General features: G+C 30.6%; 1 protein-coding gene across 3 annotated transcripts; it reads right to left on the bottom strand.

Annotated features, from left to right (window-relative positions):
• Positions 1–7,172: 7,172 nt before the first annotated feature.
• On the bottom strand, positions 7,173–17,543 carry LOC143043397 (uncharacterized). 3 transcript variants are annotated; one of them, XM_076215718.1, is made up of 9 exons: positions 17,278–17,543; positions 15,580–15,651; positions 13,933–14,004; positions 12,090–12,161; positions 11,696–11,767; positions 11,151–11,413; positions 10,339–10,410; positions 9,301–9,372; positions 7,173–7,249 (listed from the first exon to the last, which is right to left on the bottom strand). In XM_076215718.1, the coding sequence occupies exons 1-6, from the start codon at positions 17,451–17,453 to the stop codon at positions 11,386–11,388; spliced, it is 492 nt and encodes a 163-aa protein (XP_076071833.1). In that variant the 5' UTR covers positions 17,454–17,543; the 3' UTR covers positions 7,173–7,249; positions 9,301–9,372; positions 10,339–10,410; positions 11,151–11,385. The 3 variants fall into 3 exon arrangements, with proteins under 3 accessions (XP_076071833.1, XP_076071832.1, XP_076071834.1); XM_076215717.1 differs by having other exon boundaries at positions 11,151–11,222; XM_076215719.1 differs by lacking the exons at positions 7,173–7,249; positions 9,301–9,372; positions 10,339–10,410 and having other exon boundaries at positions 10,976–11,413.
• Between the last annotated feature and the right edge of the window lie 5,243 nt (positions 17,544–22,786).

Here is a 22,786-nt window from a genome sequence, read left to right as displayed (position 1 = left end):
ATGTTTGCATGTAGTTGTTACTATTAAATACGTGTTTGAAGACATGTAAAAGCAGTTGTTTAAAGATATGTTTCTACTGAACACACATGTTGTTAGAATAGAACGTTGGACCAACACATTTTATCTCATTCATACACGTCACATGTATATAAATAATTTAAGAGAACATTTGCCTGATTATTGAAAGTGTAGGGTTCGATTAAAATCGATTTACTTTTAACATTGATATCTGTCACTTAGACGTGTTTGTTTGTTTTGTTAATTCTATACTAGGACACGCAATCCTAGTTGGCATTTTCACTTTCAAATGTGTCGATTAAGGGGATATCCAACAGTTTATTTCTGACGGTGAAAATTTTTTCCCTTTAAGATATTTTATTCTTCAATTGACAGAGAATCAAATTTTGCCAAAAAAAATATATGTTGTCGATTTCGTTTTTTCAAAAAATGCTGCTGAAAATCGAACATTTTTGAAATTTTAGAGTAAAAAACGTTTTTATTTAAAAACATTTAATATGATTTTTTAATCAATATATTATACTTAAATAATTGGGCTCAAATTGAGGCAAAATCATTCAAGATGGTAAGAATAATCTAACTTTACCATTTAAAGCATTAATTCTTACTCAAATCAAGCCAAAATCGTTATGGTAGACCCAAACAACGGCAAGAAATGAACATTTGAAATGCACATTTTTGATTTTTTTTAAATATTTCTAACGGTGTCGATTTGGTCAAAGTAAGATCTATTAATCTTTGAAAAAAATGGAACGTCATCACGTTTTGAAAAATATCTGTCATCATACACGTTTTTGAGAAAAATTGAGAAATATAATATTGTTTACTCAATTCCTCCCGTGAGCCTCACAAATTGCGCCAAAAATTAAGACGTTTCCGAAAATAACGTTATATTTCCCCGCTTATTTTTCAAAGGCAGTGCGACGGTGTGGCAGACAAATGTATTTACAGTGTGACTTTGTTGGGTAGTTGTCTCGATAGCACTCATATTATTAGTTACATAGTGTGCTAGTGACCTAATACGGTATATATGGGGTCAGTAAATTCCATATGGGGTGAGAGCGAAGCTCGAATCCCCATATGGAGTTTACTGACCCAATATATACCGTATTACGTCACTAGCACACTATGTAACGAAGTTATCTTACCGACTATCTTAACGTGTAAAATTTAAACTAGTGACCTATCAAAATGAGCAAGTCTTCAATACAGTTAGCATGTAGTTAACATGATGCCAACAATGACAACTTGTTATATTTAAATGTGTGTTTTTTTTTTTTTAATTTATTTCACTTTATCATCACTTTCTTCGTCTGTTGACACCTTTATGATTTTTTCTCAGTACTGTTTTGTTTTTCTAAAGGGACGTAACACCACTACTAACCGTGTATGAAATAAGCCCCGCCTCCTTATTACCTTATATGGAAATTAAAGGGACGTAACTCCACTACTAACCGTGTATGGAATAAGCCCCGCCTCCCAACTAACCTAATATTGAATATACGCGGTTTCCACGAGGACGCTTTTAACCAATCATATTCCTAGAAATGTATAGGAGGTAAGATAAAGCATCTTCTTATTTATATTGAACCAGTATCTGGACGAGAAAACAATTCAGTTAGTTTAATTATTGTGTTCGTCAAAAATGTGAAACCCGGGTGTAAAACTTACAAACCGTGGAATTACAAACTATTAAAATAGTCCCTCTGGTATCTTCCAACCCTCTTTTAAAATTAAAGTATTACACGTTCGAAATCCGTTTCTGTGTCTCGGTCTATAGTACAAAGCAGGGTTATTTTTTTATATTATATTTCAATTTGATGTTTTTGTTCTGAATATTCATTTAGTATGCCATTTGACGTCCGTCATCCATAATCATTATTCATGTTACCGTTACTTTACAATGAAACGTTTTGCTTATACTGATTTATATTACAACGTCCATAATTTCACATATCGAAATTAACAAAGAACACGTGAAATTTTGCAATCAAACACTTGTCTTAAAACTCACGCACTCCGTATTATTTATTCATTTTGCAGTTTCTGGCTTTTTATTCTTTATAGGCTTCTAGCTATAACAAAAATCTGTATGTTGACTCTAAGTGTTTTGAATTATATGATCGTTGGTTTGCTGTCGTATTAATGTATACGTTTTAAATCTTTTTTCAAAACAAAAGGATTGATGTGGGTATGGAAATATTAACATCTCTGGACTTTTCCTGTCCGACAGTATATCTTTGCTAAAATTGGGTGAGGCCGTTTAGCTGCTCGGATGTATATTTTGCAGCCTTGTTTCGTCGAAATAAAAATATCGTATATCCGATGCATAGTGCAGTGAGAGTTTCGCGCTATCTATACGTTAAAAAACCATATAAATAAAATTAATGGTTGAAGGGATATACGAACATCGAATAAAATCTCTAAACAACAACAAAGGTCACATGAAATCTTCAAATAAGTCACATTGCTGATTTTAACACATCTGTTGCGCCTTTTGCAGTTGTAGATGGAAAAAAAACCTTTATTTAACAAAAGAGATCAGTAAGATAATACATTGAGAATAAACGAAAGGGCCGTTGTTTTACGCTTCAATATATGAGTTATTGCATATGTACACAATGGAGATTGTTTTCTGTTCTACTGCCTTCCACCTAGTTTGGCTGCATACAATGTAACCACTGATGTAGACTACTATATTATTATTAATTATTCAAAGAAAAAAATACGGAAAGAAAGTCTAAAATTTTCGTTTAAAAATAAAATAAAAAAATAAAAATAAAAAAAAAAATACCAAAACTGAAAACTGTTTGAGACAATTATCATTCGAGACCTAATGATTATGCATCACTATATATGAAACTAATAAATTGCTTGCTCCCGTGCTCCAGTTGCAAATATATCAAGCATATTTACAACGAGGCGAAGGTAGATCTGAAGTTAATCATTGATACATTATTAAGATAAAGAGTTTGCTAGCGGAAAAACGTATGCCGTACTAGAATAAAGTTAAATAAGATCATAATCTTGAGGTAAGCTATTAGCCTCCCCTTCCCAATTTTGAAATATAGTATTTCGATAGCTGTTTTTTTTCCTATCCTATTATGGATCCTCTGATTTTATGAGGGTTTGTCTAATAAGTCAAGACCTACATCAACCATACACCGTTGGGTTTTTTTTTTTGCTAAATTATATTTGTGTCCTCATACATAAGTATACACCAAAAATTTCAAAATCTCGGAAAAGTTTGTTAAAGAATTAATTACGCATTTGTTCTCGTTGTTCCCTACTGCATGTATTGAAGATAATTTCAATAAAACGGAAACTTGAGTGAGTATGGTCTATAATGATCAAGATAATTGCAGTTCTTTTATGATAGACCAAGAGGACAAAAATATCTTTAAGATTTGAGTTCTATATCTGTTAATATTCTGTATGACTTTTTTGCCGATTACCGCCGTGCCCTTTCCTTTGATGAAAGAACCCTCCCTTCCCAGCAATTCCAATGATTTTGTTATGACGTCGTCGAAACAACGTTAAATTACGTGAAACAATAGACGACGTTTACGTTTGTTATAACCTCCCCTGAAACTATTGGATATGCCCTTAATATAATATATGGTTGTAAGTTATACAATATGTTTGCTTAAAAATATACTTAAAAGTATCCATGATTTACCATTGCATTTGTCGAAAAAACAGGAAGGCAAACTTGTCAGAAGAGCATCGTTGTGATCCACACATGTAATAGTGGACTCATACTTTTCGACAACATTTAGCCAATTCAGGAACGACTTTATGTTGCAGTCACAATATACGTCAAGATTACTGTTAAGAGAAGGTACAAGTTGTAGTATATTCCATCAGTTAAAAAATTGGTAATTTATTCCTTGTATCTATTCGCAACATTCGTTTTTTTTTTAGAAAGCCAACGATAATTTCGTTTTGTTTGAGTGTTTTGCAGACTGGCGCTTTTTTGTGATATATGCCTGTATCTTTTTTTTCTCATTTTAACATAATGTGTTATGTCAAGAGACAGGTAAATATATAAACGGGCCAATCGGAAGGTTACTTCGAAAAAATGTTACGACAAAAGGCACACTCGTTAAAAAATACAAACAAATCAGATCAGCAATCGATGACATGGGGAAGATACTTTATACTGTAAAGAAGTTAGGATTACATAATATACTAGTTGATTCGTTGTTTGTGGAAACAAACGGTTTAACAAACGCTGCGCCCGACTTTGATGATTTTGTGTTTTTGCCACTTTTAAAAGGCTAATACACCAACATATTTTGATTTTTAAAGTATATTATTGTTGTCTTTCTTTGAGACAAGTTTATGCAATGTTGTTCTGTTACGGCTTTTTTTGGTTCTGTTTTGATCACTTATGCGTTCATACGAGTACTTAGTTCTGAAACATTTTTATTTTTTTTATTTTTATACTTTATTATTCTATGTATGTTTTATCATTTGTTTTGTGTCTTTTTTGTCTTCTTATTTTAGCCATGGCGATGTAACTTTGATCTATGAGTTGAAATGTACCGCTCGACATTATCTAATAGATTATCACTTTTGTCAGTTTAGGAAGTATTTGATGAACCCTTTTTTCGTTTGTTTTTTGTTGTTTGTTTGTTTTTTTGGTTTTTTTTTTTAAAGATTATTAAATCGTCTCACAGAAAATGTTGATTCGATAAACAACTGTCTAATGTGTTTGCATCAACCAGTTTTGTTCCTTAAACGTTTAGGAATTTAGTGTCCTCAACATGCTCAAAGCTCTTCAACTTCGTACTTTATTTGACCCTTTTTACCTGTTTTCTATTCGAATGTCACTGATGAGTCTTTTGTTGACAAACCGCGCGTCTGGCATAAATACTGATAACATATCTAGTATCTATGATGTGCCAGTTTTTACATATTTATAAAAAAAAGAAGATTTTGTATGATTACCAATGATACCACTCTCCAACAGAGACCAAATGACACAGAAATTAACAACTATAGGTCATCTTACGACCTGCAATAATGAGCAAAGCTCATACCGCATGGTCAGCTATAAAAGGCTCCGAAATGTCAATGTAAAACAATTCAAATGAATTAAACTAACGATCTAATGTATGTACAAAAAAATAACGAAAAAACAAATATGTAACACATGAATAAACGACAACCACTGAATTACAGGCTCCTGAATTGGGGCAAACACATACATACAGAATGTGACGGTTTTTGACATGTACGCGGGATTACAACCCTCCCCATAAAATTGGACAGTGGTGTATCAGTACATTGTAAGAACGAACTTTAAAAATCAGTTGATAAAGGCTAACTCATCAGATAAATAAAAATACAAATACTACAAAATATTTAATACAAGTTGATGAAGCCGGTTACTTGCACATCCCAACAACAAAAATACACTAAGAACAGATCTGAGAGTAATCGCAAATAATGACAGCTAGTTCAAAGCCCCTAACAACTAATAAAAAATCATGCATCTTAGACTAAATGTGTTTGTTTTTCTTGGGACTAAAAGTTTAACACAATGTTGACTACTCTACCCCAATTTTTGACATTTGTTTATATCATGTGTTTTGTTTTGTTCACATAATGCAGTCAATCTTATTGAAATTGTGCGTCTGTCAAACACATAAGAGGTTAAGCTAGCTATAAAACAAGGTTAAGCCAACCTTAGTCTACAAAGGAAAGTTTCTGTACCAAGTCAGGAATATATCAGGTGTTTTTGCTCCATTCGTTTATCATGTTTATTAACGTTTGATTATGCGATTTAAATATACCATGAGGTTCGGTATTTATGCTATTTTGATTTTTGTAGTTTGAAATCTTGGGTGTTTTTTTTAGCTCAATATTGACCTATGCATAATGTTAAACTTCTATCGCCTCAAACTATAATGATGCCAATTCAATTGTTTCATTTGACCAAAATGAGTGTATACACATTATTTTTCATTATAATAATAAACTTACAGAATAGTTAAGTTTGTCATATCTTGAAACGCTTCTTCGTCAACAAATGTTAATTTATTTCCAGGCATCAATCTGCATGTACAAAAACATGTAATTTTATACATGAATTGTAATGATACTGAAAACAATGTTTCATTAATACATTTACACTTTGAATTAAAAGAAACTTAAAATGAGGGTCAGGTGTATCGTTTATATCTACAGTGGACGTATGTATATGCCTATTTATATATTTGTATTCCTCAATTTATGCTGTACATAAAAGAGACAGCTGTCACCTATCAAACACTGATTGATTGATTGTTGGTTGCTTAAAGATCAATGTGTCAAATATTTCATGACTGTTCAGGACGAATCAAATACTAAATATCAATTGACAATGTGTTTTTATTCAGTTTAGATGACAGATGTGTTTTTATCTAAAAATATTTTTATTTAAATGTACTCGCTGTGCATGCTATGCTTTATCACCTGTTCATATCTAACACACACATGTATACTATGTATGGTTAACTCACATTTCTTGTATATTGTCTAAGCCATTGAAATAATTCCTTTTCACATCATTCATTCTATTGGAGGATAATTTTCTGTAAATATTTGAAATGTAAGTAACTTGTTTAAGATAAAACGAATTATAAAGATTACGGTGAGTTTGTCTCCATTTTTAGTTGGTCGGGAGAAGGTCGTTTTTTTTCATTAGCAATCCGGCATCCTCCCCTCCCCCCCTAAAAAAAAAACCCGATCGGTTAAGAAGAGGAAGCGTTTTACATGCATACAGAAGACAAAACAAATATTGAATTTAAAAACAATAGGTTATTATATCATTTTATCGTTTTCTTCATCATATGGGATTTTTGTCTATCAAAGAATAAATACTAAGGTCGCATCACTCTATATAAGATTTGTCAGTCTTGTTGGAAACACGAGGCATTTTTTTTACTTGAATACTTGGATGTTTTGACAAAATTATACCTACTTATTAGGCTATATTGGACTACTGTTTTTAAGCGTAACGCACCACACACTTGTTTCATGATTGTTGTAAAGTGGGTTTACTAAATATTTCATCGTTAATAGTCACTGTTCAGGTGTTATTCCATTATTTCATATTTTTTGTATAATACTTTATAAATATCAACATAATTTAACGTGTCTACAAACTTACAAAATAACCAAATTTGTTAAGTGGGAAAACGCATTTGGCTGTATAGCTGCTATATTATTATAGTCTAAATCCCTGAAAGAATTAAAAATATGAACAAAATATTCTGCTTGTATGTCTGTGTTTCTTTATGTTTTTATTTATCGCACTAAATTATAAAATAAATTGTATTTTGTCTTTTGATGTTTCAATAAAATAATTTGCTCAAAGAGTGTTTTGAGTGAAAACCATGGTACAGTATCTACAATTTGATGTTGTACCATACTTTGCTAATTAAACATGCAACTGAACTTGAATCTAAGGATTGAAGGCGGAGCTTAGCTATGGTAAAACACATTTTTATGTTAATCCATGGCTGAAGCTCCGCCCCATATCCGCCACTGAAATATTTCAACGATCTGACTTGAACATGCATTTGATTTTCATTCTATAACAAACATCTATAAATCATTTATAAACATAAAACTCCTCAATTTTCAGTCAAGAAACCTTGACTTCAGTTTGAAAAAAAAATACTGAAAGTCTCTGCCTTCAGTTTTGTAATTGTTCCTCTGCAACATTCTAATCGATTTCATTAAAAATATTGGGCGTTTTTTTGGGGTAACTCCAGTAAAAGAAATAAATATAACCGAGCAAAGGAAGACAAACACATTTTTGAACGATTTTATTCTAAAATTCACATTAACCGTAAATAACATGAGATTTAATTTTGCAATCAAATAGGGGGGCGTACATTTTCTACGCACATGTATCTGCCGCTGATTTGTGTTTGGCAAATGTGATTAAGAATGCGCTTATATAACTACCTTAATAATAAAATTTATAACATAACTAATCAATGCAATTTGTACGTAACCTTTAAACATGTTAAATACTTGTATAAATTTAAGTGGTTTTTTTCAATGAACAACCTGAAATACAATATAATTTATTTTAACGATATCTTAAGAACTATGAATACAACCAAATTTACCGCTCTTAGAATACTGTTATATATCCGTTTTGTTGGTTTTCGAAAGTTTTCTATAATTTTTAATTGAACAGCCAGCCATGCATACACCAGTCAGGGGCGTTACTTAAATAAGTAATTTTTTTAAGTTACTTATTTAAGTAATTTTTGTTTCTAAAAATAATAAAATTACTTAATAGAGTTATTTTAATTTATAATAGAAACATAGACTAAATGTAGTTTTCATCAATTTTTTCATCACTTTATATCATAAAACAAAGACTTTATTCGATTTGAGAGGAGTTTAGAAATAAAGGATTAATTTTAAAATAATGACAAGAATATGACTTGAATAAGTTATTTTATACATTTTTGAAACAAAATAGTAATAACACTTATTTTAGGAACATATGTGATTGATTTTGATTACAAATTATAAATAACTTCAAGTCTTAATTAATTCTCAAGTATCTATCTATTTATATCAGTCTACCTTCAAGATTTTGGAGGAAAATGATAATTTAATAGTCCCAAGAGACCAATCTTTGACCAAGATCGTCGGTATGAAGGATAAGTGCGTCAGAAAGTTAATTAGTGTTTCAGAAGAATTAGATTTTACATTTCATGGGAAAAATAACCAGATGACTGTGAAAATTTGTTAAAATTAGTAAAATCTGTATTATTGGACACCTATGAAAATATTATTCAGAAAAGTTACTTATATAAGTTATATTTAAAATAGCCTCGTTTTCAACATTACTTGTATAGGTATTTTTAATTGTTACTTGTTTAAGTAATGCCCCTGACTGTACACGGGGCGCATCAATAACTTGCGCAAGCTTTCATGTCTATGGATAAGACGATAGTGTAATAAATTTATTCATATTACAAATTGCATATGCCATGGAAACATCTCTTCTTAATGGAGTTCTTGTTGTTTAGTCTTTAGTGTTGTATTTTGTGGTTTACTATTATTTGTCAATGGCGTTGTCAGAGTATTTCCGATTTGTGGTGTCTTTCGCCCCTCTTCCACAGTACCTCAATACTTAATAGATGAATGTTTCTCCACAATATTCTGATAGAGATAATTGTTTTGTCTTAAGCAAACTGTGTTCACTGACCAGATATGCTTAGTCACAAAATGGAATTACTATCTACAATCATTTTTTTTACTTACAGAATGGACAAATTCGGTAAACCAGCAAATGTTGTATTTTCAATAACTGATATAGAATTTCTATTCAGGTCTCTACAATAATCAATTAGATATAAACGCGCAAATGCTTTCTACCCTTTTGTTAAAACATTTCAAACCTAAATAACTTGTAACATCTTGCCGTTCTTATGTATATAACACTTCTACATGTTCTAAGAGAAGGAAAATAATGTTTGGTGCAATAATAGATGTTCTATTTCAAATGTTTTGTTTTAGAAAGTGATAAGACAAATCTCATCATTTTGTTACAGAACGTACTTTATATGAAGAGAATATAAAGCAATGTTGCTGCTAAACATCATTTTGCCACCAAAATGCAATCTCCACATGCATATATCTTTTACCAATCAATTTCATGACAAATCTAAATTGTATTCTAAACATGTTATTGCATTCAATTACTGCCGATATCAAGCTTATTAATTTATGAATTCGTTGCCGAAGTTAGATAAATAATCAATGTATGCTAGTGGTTGACCCCAGGGAGTTCTCTTAAAGCCATCAAATACATAAGGATATTTTTTTAACATTAGCTAACACAGATATGCTTGAGGTGGTATGGTAGTATACATTAGAAATAATAGCATTTATTTAGACTTTGTCAAAACGTAGTATATTATATTGTGATTTATTTAAAAATATTATAAAAATAATAGGTCACTTCGCTTTTTCTCAAGCTACAGGTTGTGATGTAATGACAAAAAATAAGTACGCTTCAACAAATATTTATTATATGTATGAGCTAAAATCTTTTAAACGTAATATTTGAAATGAAAAATAGCATTAGTAGATAACCGATTCAATTTCTTCATAAAATTTTGATCTTTGGTCGGGTTACGGTATCTTTGACATATTCCTGTTGCCATTCTCAATATGATTTCATTTAAATGTGCTCAATAGTTCTCTCTCTCTCTCTCTCTCTCTGTCTGTCTGTCTCATTTTGGGACTGACTTGATATCGATTATAATTTATTTTTATATTACTATTTATTTTGCTTACAAGGTTCTTAAGCTGGAAAGATTTTTGAAAGCATTTCCACCAATATCTGTTATACCATTTCAACCCAGGTCCCTGGAAAACAAATACTCAATTTTTGGTTGATAGTTAAAAATGTCATGCAATTATGTCTGTCATTTGTAATTTCTGATAGTATATTAGTTAAAAACACTTATATTATACTATGTTGACTGTCGATGTATGGTGTGTTACGCGCAAAATCACCTTGATATATGTATATATAACGTCTTTGACTGTAAGAATATGTGTTAAAGAAGTTGTTTTCTTCAGAAAAAAATATAAAGAAATAAGAAATCAAATAAAACGAATAACATTGTTTCTTTAACAAAATTAGAGGTACAAAATAAAACGACATAGCTACTGCTCCGAAGAATTATACAATACATATGGGTTGTTAGAAGAGGCATTTACACAACGGTTAAGCTTGCTAGAACACATACGTAGACACACTGGTCATTTCAAAAACGATAAAAAATAATTCTTTAATAACTATTACAAAATCTGCATTATACCTTTCATGTTCAGCTGATGTAATGCCATTAAAATTTGTAATGACATAGTTTTATATAAACGTTAGGAATGTTTAGTTTTATATTTAAAAATAAGATGATACAAATAAGTATTACTTCGAGCTAATGCATGGGCAAATATTTATTACAGTGTAATCAATATTCATATTATGTTTCTAGCAGTTGTGCTGACTAACACAAATGCACATATACAAATTTTTCCACGTAAATGGTTAAGAAATTGCTGTGTACGCTTAAAATGATTGTTTCTACATGATATCTCACAAATAGTATAAGTTTGGCAGATCTTTGAATGCTCCACTTTCAATCCGTTGAACTTGACTCTGGTATAACTTTCTACGTGGTGTCCATTATAAAAATCATACAATAAACATTTAAGTTAGTGTAGTTTTATCAAATACAGCTAAGATATCGAAATATCATTTATATCAGGGACACCTGATTTCTGACTTCTGAATTTTTCAAATATAAGTGTGGGTGATTCCCTTCATTTGAATAGTCAGTCAGTTTTGTTCTCATGTGTATATCTAAAAAAAAATCATAATATCCTAATTCTGAATAAAAATTAGTAATCAAGATTCTTTAAGGTACATTAATTTGTATTCTGTTTTTTTTCTTTGAAATGTGCTTTGTGTTCTCGTTATTTTTTTCTTATATATATATTGATCAATAATGGTTATATACAACTATGATAACATGCAAATAAGAACTCAACAAAGAATTCAAATTTGTTGAGAATTATTAATTTAAAATAACAGGAGGAAATATTATATATTTCAAATACAACATTATATAAGACGATAACATACATCGTGTTAAGGCTTTCCAGTTCCACAAACGTGTCTGCTGATAGTGTTCCTATGTTGTTATAATGCATATCGCTGTCAACAGACCAAGACAAAACATTTTTAACATTGCACATATTGAACTAGGACAGTTATTTCAGTTACTTTCAAACGCATATGAATTATATACTAGAACATTTCGGACGTCAGTTGCAAGTTAAAACAATAAGTTAATATACTAAAGCTTGTTATTTATCAAATTAGAAAATTTTGATAGGAAATAAAACTGTATGAACTTTTAAAACGAGTCTAAATTTACTAAATATTTCACTCCCTGAAAAGGGATGTGTGTTAGCATTTTTAGTTTGTTCAATGATTACTGAATATATCTATAAACATAATGGACAAATATGCTTACATAGATCTAAACTTCGACAGATTTCTGAAAGCATGTCCGTCAATTTGTGTTATCCTATTACTCCACAGATCTCTGAAAAAAATATCGACACAACGTTAACTTAATAATTCATAAATTTTTAAATGTGTGTCAATGAGTATTTTTAACGAGATATAATCGATTAAAGGGCTACACTTGGTGACTATAAATATTTTATATAGGTGTCCTAAAAATATGGGATTTGATACTGTATACGATTAGTTACCATATGGGGTTAGTTAGGAATTATTTCACTTTTAAAAAAAGTATGTGCCTTTAAAAAAAAGTATACGTTGTTGAGGAAAAATCTTAAAGGTTTCAACAGACGATGGAATTGATGATGAAATATTGAAATAAACTCATAAACCACATTTAAATTGTTCTAGTTGGTATTCAAAAGCTACTTCCCTTTCAAAACAAAAATGAAATGTGAATGAGTTCAACGAAGAAATTAATACATGTCAGTAATGAACGATTGAAATTAATTCCTGAAACTAATTTAAAGCTAACAAATTGTGATTGTTGGCATTTGTTGTTTGCATAGGGACACATGGGAGTAGGATCGTAATACTAGTTTTTAAAGACTTAGTCACTTTGATAGGCATTTATACCAAATGTTAAGATAGTCGGTAAGATAAATGCGTTACACGGTATGATAGGAACCTAATACGATATATATTAGGTCAGTAAAATCCATATGTAAAGTACTGACCCCATATATATCATAGCTGGTCAATTACACATCATGCAATTAATATTATATTATATTAGTAAAATAGTGTATACAAAAAAATTATGATTGTTGAAAAGTTTAATTTTTTTTTTATATGGCCAACTTATAAATTGCCAAATCTAGATTGTAACTTTAAAAAAGATATGAAAACACTTTAAGAGTTGTTTATCATACCCTAAGACGGCTAAAATATCAAGAACCAATACATTCTGTAGAATCGAAGCGTTAAAGTTTTAATTTGGTTTCAATTCTTATAGATATGTCTGCCTTTTTTGCAGAGTTATCTCCTTTCAATGCAAATCTCCATAGGAATTTTTAAACATGATGGTTTAGTTTTCCTCAAGTAAGATTTTATGGGGTGTTATTTTATGGGACCTTTTGCTGTGTATATTTAGGGTATACTGCTTAAGTTTAAAACTTTAAAATTTACTGTTGCAATTAGTTCAAGGTTAGGGTAAAATGTATGCTAGATTCACTGGACTATTCTGACAGTGATAATGACCATGATTATAGTAATACTATTGATGAATACTAGTAGTATTAGTAGTAGTACTGGCAGTGAAAGTGAAAGTGAAATTGAAAAGGAATCTTATATGTGCCTTCTTCAAGAGAAGATAAGTTAAAATTCCAGAGGAATTCAAAGACTACTATGGGTGATCTGGTTAATCTAATAAAAAAGAAGTTAAAATATGTTTGATTTATTCATAGATTAGATAAGACATATATTTATTTAGTACATATTTCATATAGGACAGAAACTTTTCATGGTATATTCAGAGGGTAGGACATACATTATTTTTAAGGGGGAAAAATCAATTTCACCGGTCCCAACCCCCCAATAAATATTGACCGGTCCCTTAATGCTTGCACAGCTATCATGAGTTTAAATTAAATTTGACAAAGTAAGAAATGCATATTTAACAAACACATTTTAGCGGCAGAAAGTATCAATGACAATGTTAATTACGCATTGCATATGCATAGCATTTGCATTTAAGTAAAACAATACTTGTATATGTATTAATACGTATGAATTATCATCTGTTACATCGATCCTAAAAACTAAATATGCTAACAGATGAAACAACTTACATGTAGTCTAAACTAGGCAGGTTCTTGAATGCTCCAGTTTTAATTCGTTGTATATTGCTTGAGTATAGTAGTCTAAATAGTTCAGAAAGAGTCACGATGAACAAATATTAAAGATTCAATTATTAATGGTTAATGTTAAAACATAAATATAAAACACGGAATAGCTTTGTAAATCTTTTTCGCCATCTTAATAAAAAATCATAAAGTGAAAATTCATAACCTTGACTGATTAGCAGACCTGATACAAAGCTTTGAATGTTTCGGAAATTTTGAATAGTTTATTTAATTCTATTGTCTTCAATTTAACCAATATGTTGTTTTCCATTTGGACCTAGATGCAAATAAACCGCCATTTATGCATCTTGCACAATATCAATTTGTTGCTTGGCGTTTCACGAACCCCTTGTATTCCTTACCATTTCGTCTCATGAGTTGAGCTTTAGATCGTTTGAAGTAAATATTTATCAAAGGTACCAGGATTAATATTTGGTCCGCCAGACGACCGTTTTATCTACATAAGACTTATCAGTGACGCTCATATCAAACAATTTATAAAGCCAAACAAGTACGAAGTTGAAGAGCATTGATGATCCCAAACTCCAAAATGTTGTGCCAAATATATATGGCTAAGGTAATATATGCCTGTGATAAGAAAAGTAAACCGCGCATGTATCAGTTCTAAAGAATTAAAAACTGCAAACAAGTTTCAGAAGGGAGCATGCATATTTAAGATGCAACAGACGACGGTCAATGACGATAAACGCAAAAATTTGGTTGGGAAAACGATCTCAAAATCGATACCAAATCCTGTCGATTACGATTGTTGAATGTTAAAAACGAACCTTAAATGTTAAAAATGAATCTTAAATGTTGAAAACGAATATTGAAAATTGAAAATGAATGTTGTTAAAAAATGTTGAATGTTGAAACGAATGTTGTATGTTGAAAAAGAATGTTGAATGTTTAAAACGAATGAAGTATGTTGAAAACGAATGTTGAATGGATTGTTTAAAACGAATGTTGAATAGAATGTTGATAACGAATGTTGAATAGAATGTTGATAACAAATGTTGAATAGAATGTTGATAACGAACGTTAACAGTTAAAAATCAATTGTTGAAAGCAAACGTTGAATGTTGAAAACAAATGTTGATGGTTGAAAATCTAATATTGGCAGCGTTGTATTGAACGCATTTACTTAAAATATGCATTCCAAACTGCGTGTTTAAGAAACAGTTAACGTCCATTAACTGTTTAAAACACATATAACATGCAGCTTTGTTTACATTAACACGGAAGTAAACGCGAAAGTAAATGCGCGTTTTTCTTTACAAAAATGAACCACGCGATTTTTCGCGTTAACGCAGATGTAATAACGAAATAAACGCCCGGTTGTTTTATGAGTGCCAATGAGACAACTCTCCATCTAAGTCATAATTTGTAAAAGAAAAGTACGGTCTCCATTACGCAGCCTTGGCTCACATCAAACAGCAAATAAGAAACATTCATGAACCACATCAACAAACGACAACCACTGAACCTCGGGTTCCTGTCATATGTTATTTAGAAAATATTACCGTTTCAGATGGATATGTGTGAACCTTCAACAATTCACATAACTATGATGGTCAATAGATAAAAACATACATTCCATAAAGGTTATTCAGATCAGCGAACGCTTCAGCTTCTATTGTTTGGATGCTGTTGTAAGACAGATCTCTAAAACAAAAACAGTAATGTTGTGCAATTGAAATTATAATTACATTATTCGACACATTCCCCGTTTTATCGTCAATTGTACCTTTCAAATGTTGTGTTAAGTTATTAGATCAATACAATAAAAGCTATTATTTTTTATTAAATTTTTCCATGATTAATATTTGTTGTAGAATTACCTAGAAAACACAGACCCTAAGCGATACATGAAATTTGACTCAGATTCCATTCACGAGCGACAACAAATATATAGTCTAATAGTACTTTAGCATGTCTAATCTCCATGAAATCGTGCATTTTCACATACATTCACTTTAATTAAAATTATAGATAGCTATATCTGTATGTTTTTATTATTTTGATTTTTCAACATTTGAACTGTTTACGGGAGTATCCAACAATTTACACAACAAACACCTGTCTTTTTTTTTCCCCTCATTGATAAACGTATACCTTAAAATCTAATAGAAATTCTAAGACATTTGAACCATTGGTTTAAAAGATTTGGCAACTCAAATGTGATTAATTCAGCCAATCTATGAAGTTTTAGAAATATGGGTATCAGGGTATATATGTTTATATTTTAAGAAAACAATTAAAATCACAAAAATACGGAACTCAGAGGAAAATCCAATAGGACAGTCCATAATCACATGACAAAATCAAATAACAAAACACATCAAAAACGAATGGACAAGAACTGTCATATTCCTGACTTGGTACAGGCATTTTCAAATGTAGAAAATGGTAAATTAAACCTGTTTTATAGCGCTAAACCTCTGACTTTGATGACAGTCTCATCAAACTCCGTTATAGTTACCATGATGCGTGAACTAAACAGACATAATAAATGAAATAGTCAAAATATGAGTACAGCAGTCATCATCGTGTAACAATTTTAAAAGGAACAATTTAACAGAATAAAAAAAAAATCTATCTGCAAACATATTTATTGATTCGCGTGTCTGACGGTCAGAATATTTGTATACATCACATATTTTTTGTCGTTCAATGTTTATACAAACAATTTTAATTAAATCAAATTTCACATGGGCAATGTCAGCATACCGGGTTAAATAATCAAAAGTAAGTAAGCATTAATTAAGAAATAGACCGAGATTTAAAATAGTTCAAGAGTTATAAGGATCCACAAATAGTTCATTCCATTACGCGATTGAATAATTTTGACGTGTGTGGTTCAACGTAATTTCTAATTTATTATAGAAATATATCATAATGATATATAGTAGAACAATATCATACTGACGGGATCTTTTAAAGTACAGAGTCACGTTATAAGAACCAAAGAAATACAAAAAGTCGCATATACAAAACATGTATATAAATTGCTCAAATTAATCAGGTTGAATCTTTTGAATAAGTATTTTAGTTCGAATAACATGAATAACGGAGGTAGCAAGGCGTGATGCATGTCTCAAAACTAGAGCAAAAGTTTCCTTGATTTATCTTCTATGAATGTTTCTCACGTTGTGACAATTACTTTCTAGTCACCACTCTGCTAATTATATCATCATATATCTGGTTTTGTGTTATAACATGTATACACTTCAGACTGAATTAAAAAAAATGTAAGCTATATATAAATTGCTCAAACAAAAGACTACTCACATAATATACACATCACTTGGAATGTCTAGTGGTACTTGCATTAGCCCTCTACTTTTACAGAATACATTTAAATTACCACTCGGATATGAACAGGTACAGTTATCAGGACACGATTTAACTATGGTAACATGCATAATGGAAAACAACAGCAACGTTAATATACAAATCATCTTCATCAAGGTTGGACTATTACTAAAACAAGTATAAAAAACTGTTTACTTATAGTTGTTAGTTCCACATTTCGGACATTTGTTGGACCTTTTGGATTATAGCTCTTCATCTTTTATATAAGCTTTAGATTTCAAATATTTTGGCCAAGAGCATCACTGAAGAGACATGTATTGTCAAAATGCGCATCTGATGCAGGAAAATTGGGACCGTTAAATTAAATATTATTCCATTCTCAATTTCATGTCAATGTAAGAAAATACCGATTATTCGAATCGAAGTGAAACCTACCATTCTTGCTCGATGGAAATCAGATCCATATTAATTAAAATTAAATCAACACATATGATTAATTACATATCATATTTGCCATGTCTAAAATAAAGGTGTTGGTCAGAACAACCCGTCTTATTTAATTGAACATGTTAAACATTGTTGAAGAGACATGCATATTCATTAACTGTGAACAAATTGGAACATCATTAAAAGTCATTTGAAATGAAGATGTATATCGTTGTTATAGATATCAATGATTGTAAAGTCATGTGAATTGTGTAAACAACATAAAACTCCTATATTTTAATGTCTCGTTGGCATATTGAATTTTTATGCCGTTGACATATTGTTTTCTAAATGAAAACTATCATGTATTACTGATCAACAATCAATTTCATCAGACTTTCAAAAAATGTCTTATTATTGCAGGTAGGGCTGTATGATTGTTTTAACACTTTTCAAAATCATACGGTATAAGATATTAGGTTCTTTTAAATTCCGCCAATTAGTGGTTATTAATACATGAATTAATCTTGATGTGTGATGATCATTAAGAAGGCTCGAGGGTACATTAATTGTATCAAAAATTTATTAAAATTGAGAATGGAAATGAGGAATGTGTCAAAGAGACAACAACCCGACCAAATAAAAAACAACAGCAGAAGGTCACCAACAGGTCTTCAATGTAGCGAGAAATTCCCGCACCCGGAGGCGTCCTTCAGCAACATGTTTTTTCATTGATCATTACTTATATCTATTACACTATTAGTTGTTACTTGGTGTTATACACACAATTAAAAAGAAAATCTATTGGTTTTGGCCCCAGATGACTTTTAAAATGTTCATATCATTGAAAAACCTCCAAATTATCTTCCTTTGGTACAACACTGTCATTTGTGTACATTAAAACTGAAAAAAAAAATTACTCATAAGTGACTTTTATTTTATTTTCATTGTTTTTAAATAAGCTGTAATTAAACTAGATTATTGTTAAATTTAAACAACTTCTGCTCCAAGTCGTAAAATTTATTTTATAGCGGTTATTTCACCTAACACCGACAACCTTGTTATCATTCAAATATTGTAACCATGATAGGTAGAACAAAACTACGAAGGGTGGAATTTGATTAGGACTAGACCACGGTTTTTTGTTTCATTTGAAACCAAAAAATTTAACTACTCATTCTTAAGGTTGTGCCCATTTGAAATTAACCGTGTCGGTTGGCCAAAAAAACTCACAAACAGTCGTTGCCACCTAGGATTTTTACCAATGATCATCAATTCATGTATACATGAAAATGCCTCAAGGTCAAAGGTAAAGGTAACGACCTAGATTTTGACATTCGCTTGTTATCGGATTTACTCAATAACTGTAAAAGATGGCTGATAAAATATAATAAAGAAAATGTGTGTCTTATCGAATTATACGTGTGTTATGTTGGTTTCAAAAAAATATTGGACGAACTATTATGGACCTAGGACAAAAAACTGTTTTTAGGTTCCGACATGAAGACTGTTTGTCTATAACTCAAACAAGGTATAAACGTTTTATACAATATTAGGTCAAGTTTGAGGTCGATGTCCATAGCAATGACATAAAAATAAACAAGAATCAGTTGACTGAAGCCATCTTGAGGTTAGGGCACTATACAGTAACAATCCTGTATAGCAGGTGTCTCCCCTAACACCGAAAACTGTATTATGCTTTGTTCTTAAAAAAAACATTTACAAATACAAAACCGAAAAAAATCCTCGGGACATGGCTTAACATTAATACATTTAAGTCGAACTTATCCGTTGACTATACAAAGATAAATATCATACGTTCTATTATAGAAATGTTGGATCTCATTAGTTACATTTTGTACATGTAATGATAATATGCGTCACAGTTATTCGAAACTTTTAATTAAAATGCTTATATACAATTATTCATACACCCTATACGAACACAATGCTGAATTTAGTTACGAATAAAGTCTTTTGTTAGTTTCGGTGTTGCCACTTCATGTATTGAATTAACATGATGAATACAATTATAATCCCTGTGTGGGAATTTAACTTACATGCATGTGCTATTTAATACAAATAAAATGTATCAAGTAAACTTTAGTCAAATGTTATACGTCGCATGTGATATACCTCATTACTTTAAATTGTCTGTATACTAGCTAGGTCATTTATTCACAAAATAATCGAACAATACTTCAGGAAATTCGATATGAAATACAGTAACGATAGTTATGACACAAAATCGAAGCATGCTTTTAATCGTACAATCATACAGTATTGAATTCGTATTTAAATTACTTAAATATAAGAGACTAAATAAACATTGATTGTCAAAGGTGTAACACAAATACATTTGCGTCGTGTTTAACACTGTATTGTTGTTATATTGTATTAACGTGTTTCTGCACAAAGTCGAGGCAGTTAAGTGGCTAAAGTACTTAAAAAATACAAATTAAGGAAGTTTGCTTGTCATGTTTTGGGATTTTTTTTCTTCAGATTTTTGGAATCCTCTGGTTTTATCAACTGGAATGCTTTACAAAAATGCCCGTCGACCCCCAATTTTTCTTTTTATAAATCTGTTACATGTATAATGATAAGCCATCTGTACAAGTCTTATAGTTTTTATTTTCTTTAATTGTTTATGCGAACTTTAATTTGTCAATGATAAAGCTAAGAAAAGTTAAGAGAGAATATTTTCCTGCCAAAATTTCAATGGCTAATATCTTGAAACCAAGCACATTGACCTATATATTTGTTTTGCTCATTTCATTTCTTTATTGATCCCCTATCACAAGGGTTTTGAAAAGCTAATTATTTTGAAACTGAGAAGCGAATTCCCTTAATGACATTATCTTGGTACGATAAGTTATTTTAATAATGTTTTCATTGTTATTAGCATTTGTCATTGTTGGTTATGAAATGTATCAGTAACTGTGATTTGTAGTTGTTTTCGCAATTTTTCGGATTCTCTTTTGTCTTCGTCCTTAAAATATATAGTTGGTAGTCAGATTAGTTAGAAGTATTCTTACATATTTAAAACTACAAACAACCATTTCAGAATGACATTTGTTGTCCATTCATTTGATTTGTTTTGATTTTGCCATTTGATTAGGGACTTTTCGTTTTTTAATTTTCCTCGAAGTTCAGTTTTTTTTTTGTGAATTTACTTTTCGAGATATCAGTCGTTTGCTTACTTTTTAGTCTCACCAATCGATTAAGAGGATACATCAAAGGAACACAAATAGACAAAATAGAAAGACATGACATAAAGAGTACAGAAACAATGTACTTTCGTCTCGTTGTAGTTGGTAACTAGTATAAGCAGTAATTTATTCATTTACAAATGTCATCATCCGAATAAAACAAAAATAAACGAAACAAAAGAATAGACAATTTGATGTAAAGCATAAATAGTAAATACTACAGAAACTGGCGAAATGGGTTTGAGTCTGTAATTCAGTAGTTGTCGTTTTTTTATGTGTTTCATATTTGTTTTTCGTTCATTTTCTTTATAATAAATAAGGCCGTTAGTTTTCTCGTTTTTATTTTTTTGAATTGTCATTTCGGCCCTTTTTTAGCTGGCTATGCGGTATGTCTTTACTCATTGTTGAAAGCATATAGTTGTTCATTTCTGTGTCATTTAGGTCTCTTGTGGAGAGTTGTTTCATTGGAAATTATACCATATCTTTTTTTTAGATTCCCCACATCTAGACAATAAGCAACTGTTTATTGTATGTGCTTCCTTAAAGAGGTACGAATCTGATGTTCAGTAGTTGTTGTTTGTTGTTTGTTTGTTCATTAGTGTTTCTCGTTTCTCGTTTTATTTATATAGATTATACTGTTAGTTTTCTCGGTTGAAAGGTTTTACACTAGCACTTTTTGGGGACTCTTTATTGCTTGCTGTTTGGTGTCAACAATGACAAATGCTAATAACAATGAAAACATTATTAAAATAACTTATCGTACCAAGATAATGTCATTAAGGGAATTCGCTTCTCAGTTTCAAAATAATTAGCTTTTCAAAACCCTTGTGATAGGGGATCAATAAAGAAATGAAATGAGCAAAACAAATATATAGGTCAATGTGCTTGGTTTCAAGATATTAGCCATTGAAATTTTGGCAGGAAAATATTCTCTCTTAACTTTTCTTAGCTTTATCATTGACAAATTAAAGTTCGCATAAACAATTAAAGAAAATAAAAACTATAAGACTTGTACAGATGGCTTATCATTATACATGTAACAGATTTATAAAAAGAAAAATTGGGGGTCGACGGGCATTTTTGTAAAGCATTCCAGTTGATAAAACCAGAGGATTCCAAAAATCTGAAGAAAAAAAATCCCAAAACATGACAAGCAAACTTCCTTAATTTGTATTTTTTAAGTACTTTAGCCACTTAACTGCCTCGACTTTGTGCAGAAACACGTTAATACAATATAACAACAATACAGTGTTAAACACGACGCAAATGTATTTGTGTTACACCTTTGACAATCAATGTTTATTTAGTCTCTTATATTTAAGTAATTTAAATACGAATTCAATACTGTATGATTGTACGATTAAAAGCATGCTTCGATTTTGTGTCATAACTATCGTTACTGTATTTCATATCGAATTTCCTGAAGTATTGTTCGATTATTTTGTGAATAAATGACCTAGCTAGTATACAGACAATTTAAAGTAATGAGGTATATCACATGCGACGTATAACATTTGACTAAAGTTTACTTGATACATTTTATTTGTATTAAATAGCACATGCATGTAAGTTTGAGGTCGATGTCCATAGCAATGACATAAAAATAAACAAGAATCAGTTGACTGAAGCCATCTTGAGGTTAGGGCACTATACAGTAACAATCCTGTATAGCAGGTGTCTCCCCTAACACCGAAAACTGTATTATGCTTTGTTCTTAAAAAAAACATTTACAAATACAAAACCGAAAAAAATCCTCGGGACATGGCTTAACATTAATACATTTAAGTCGAACTTATCCGTTGACTATACAAAGATAAATATCATACGTTCTATTATAGAAATGTTGGATC

Source organism: Mytilus galloprovincialis, chromosome 8 (assembly GCF_965363235.1).
Source record: "Mytilus galloprovincialis chromosome 8, xbMytGall1.hap1.1, whole genome shotgun sequence".
NCBI lineage: Eukaryota > Metazoa > Mollusca > Bivalvia > Mytilida > Mytilidae > Mytilus > Mytilus galloprovincialis.
The sequence above is the reverse complement of the archived record's forward strand: the minus strand, read 5'-3'. Positions and strand labels throughout refer to the sequence as shown.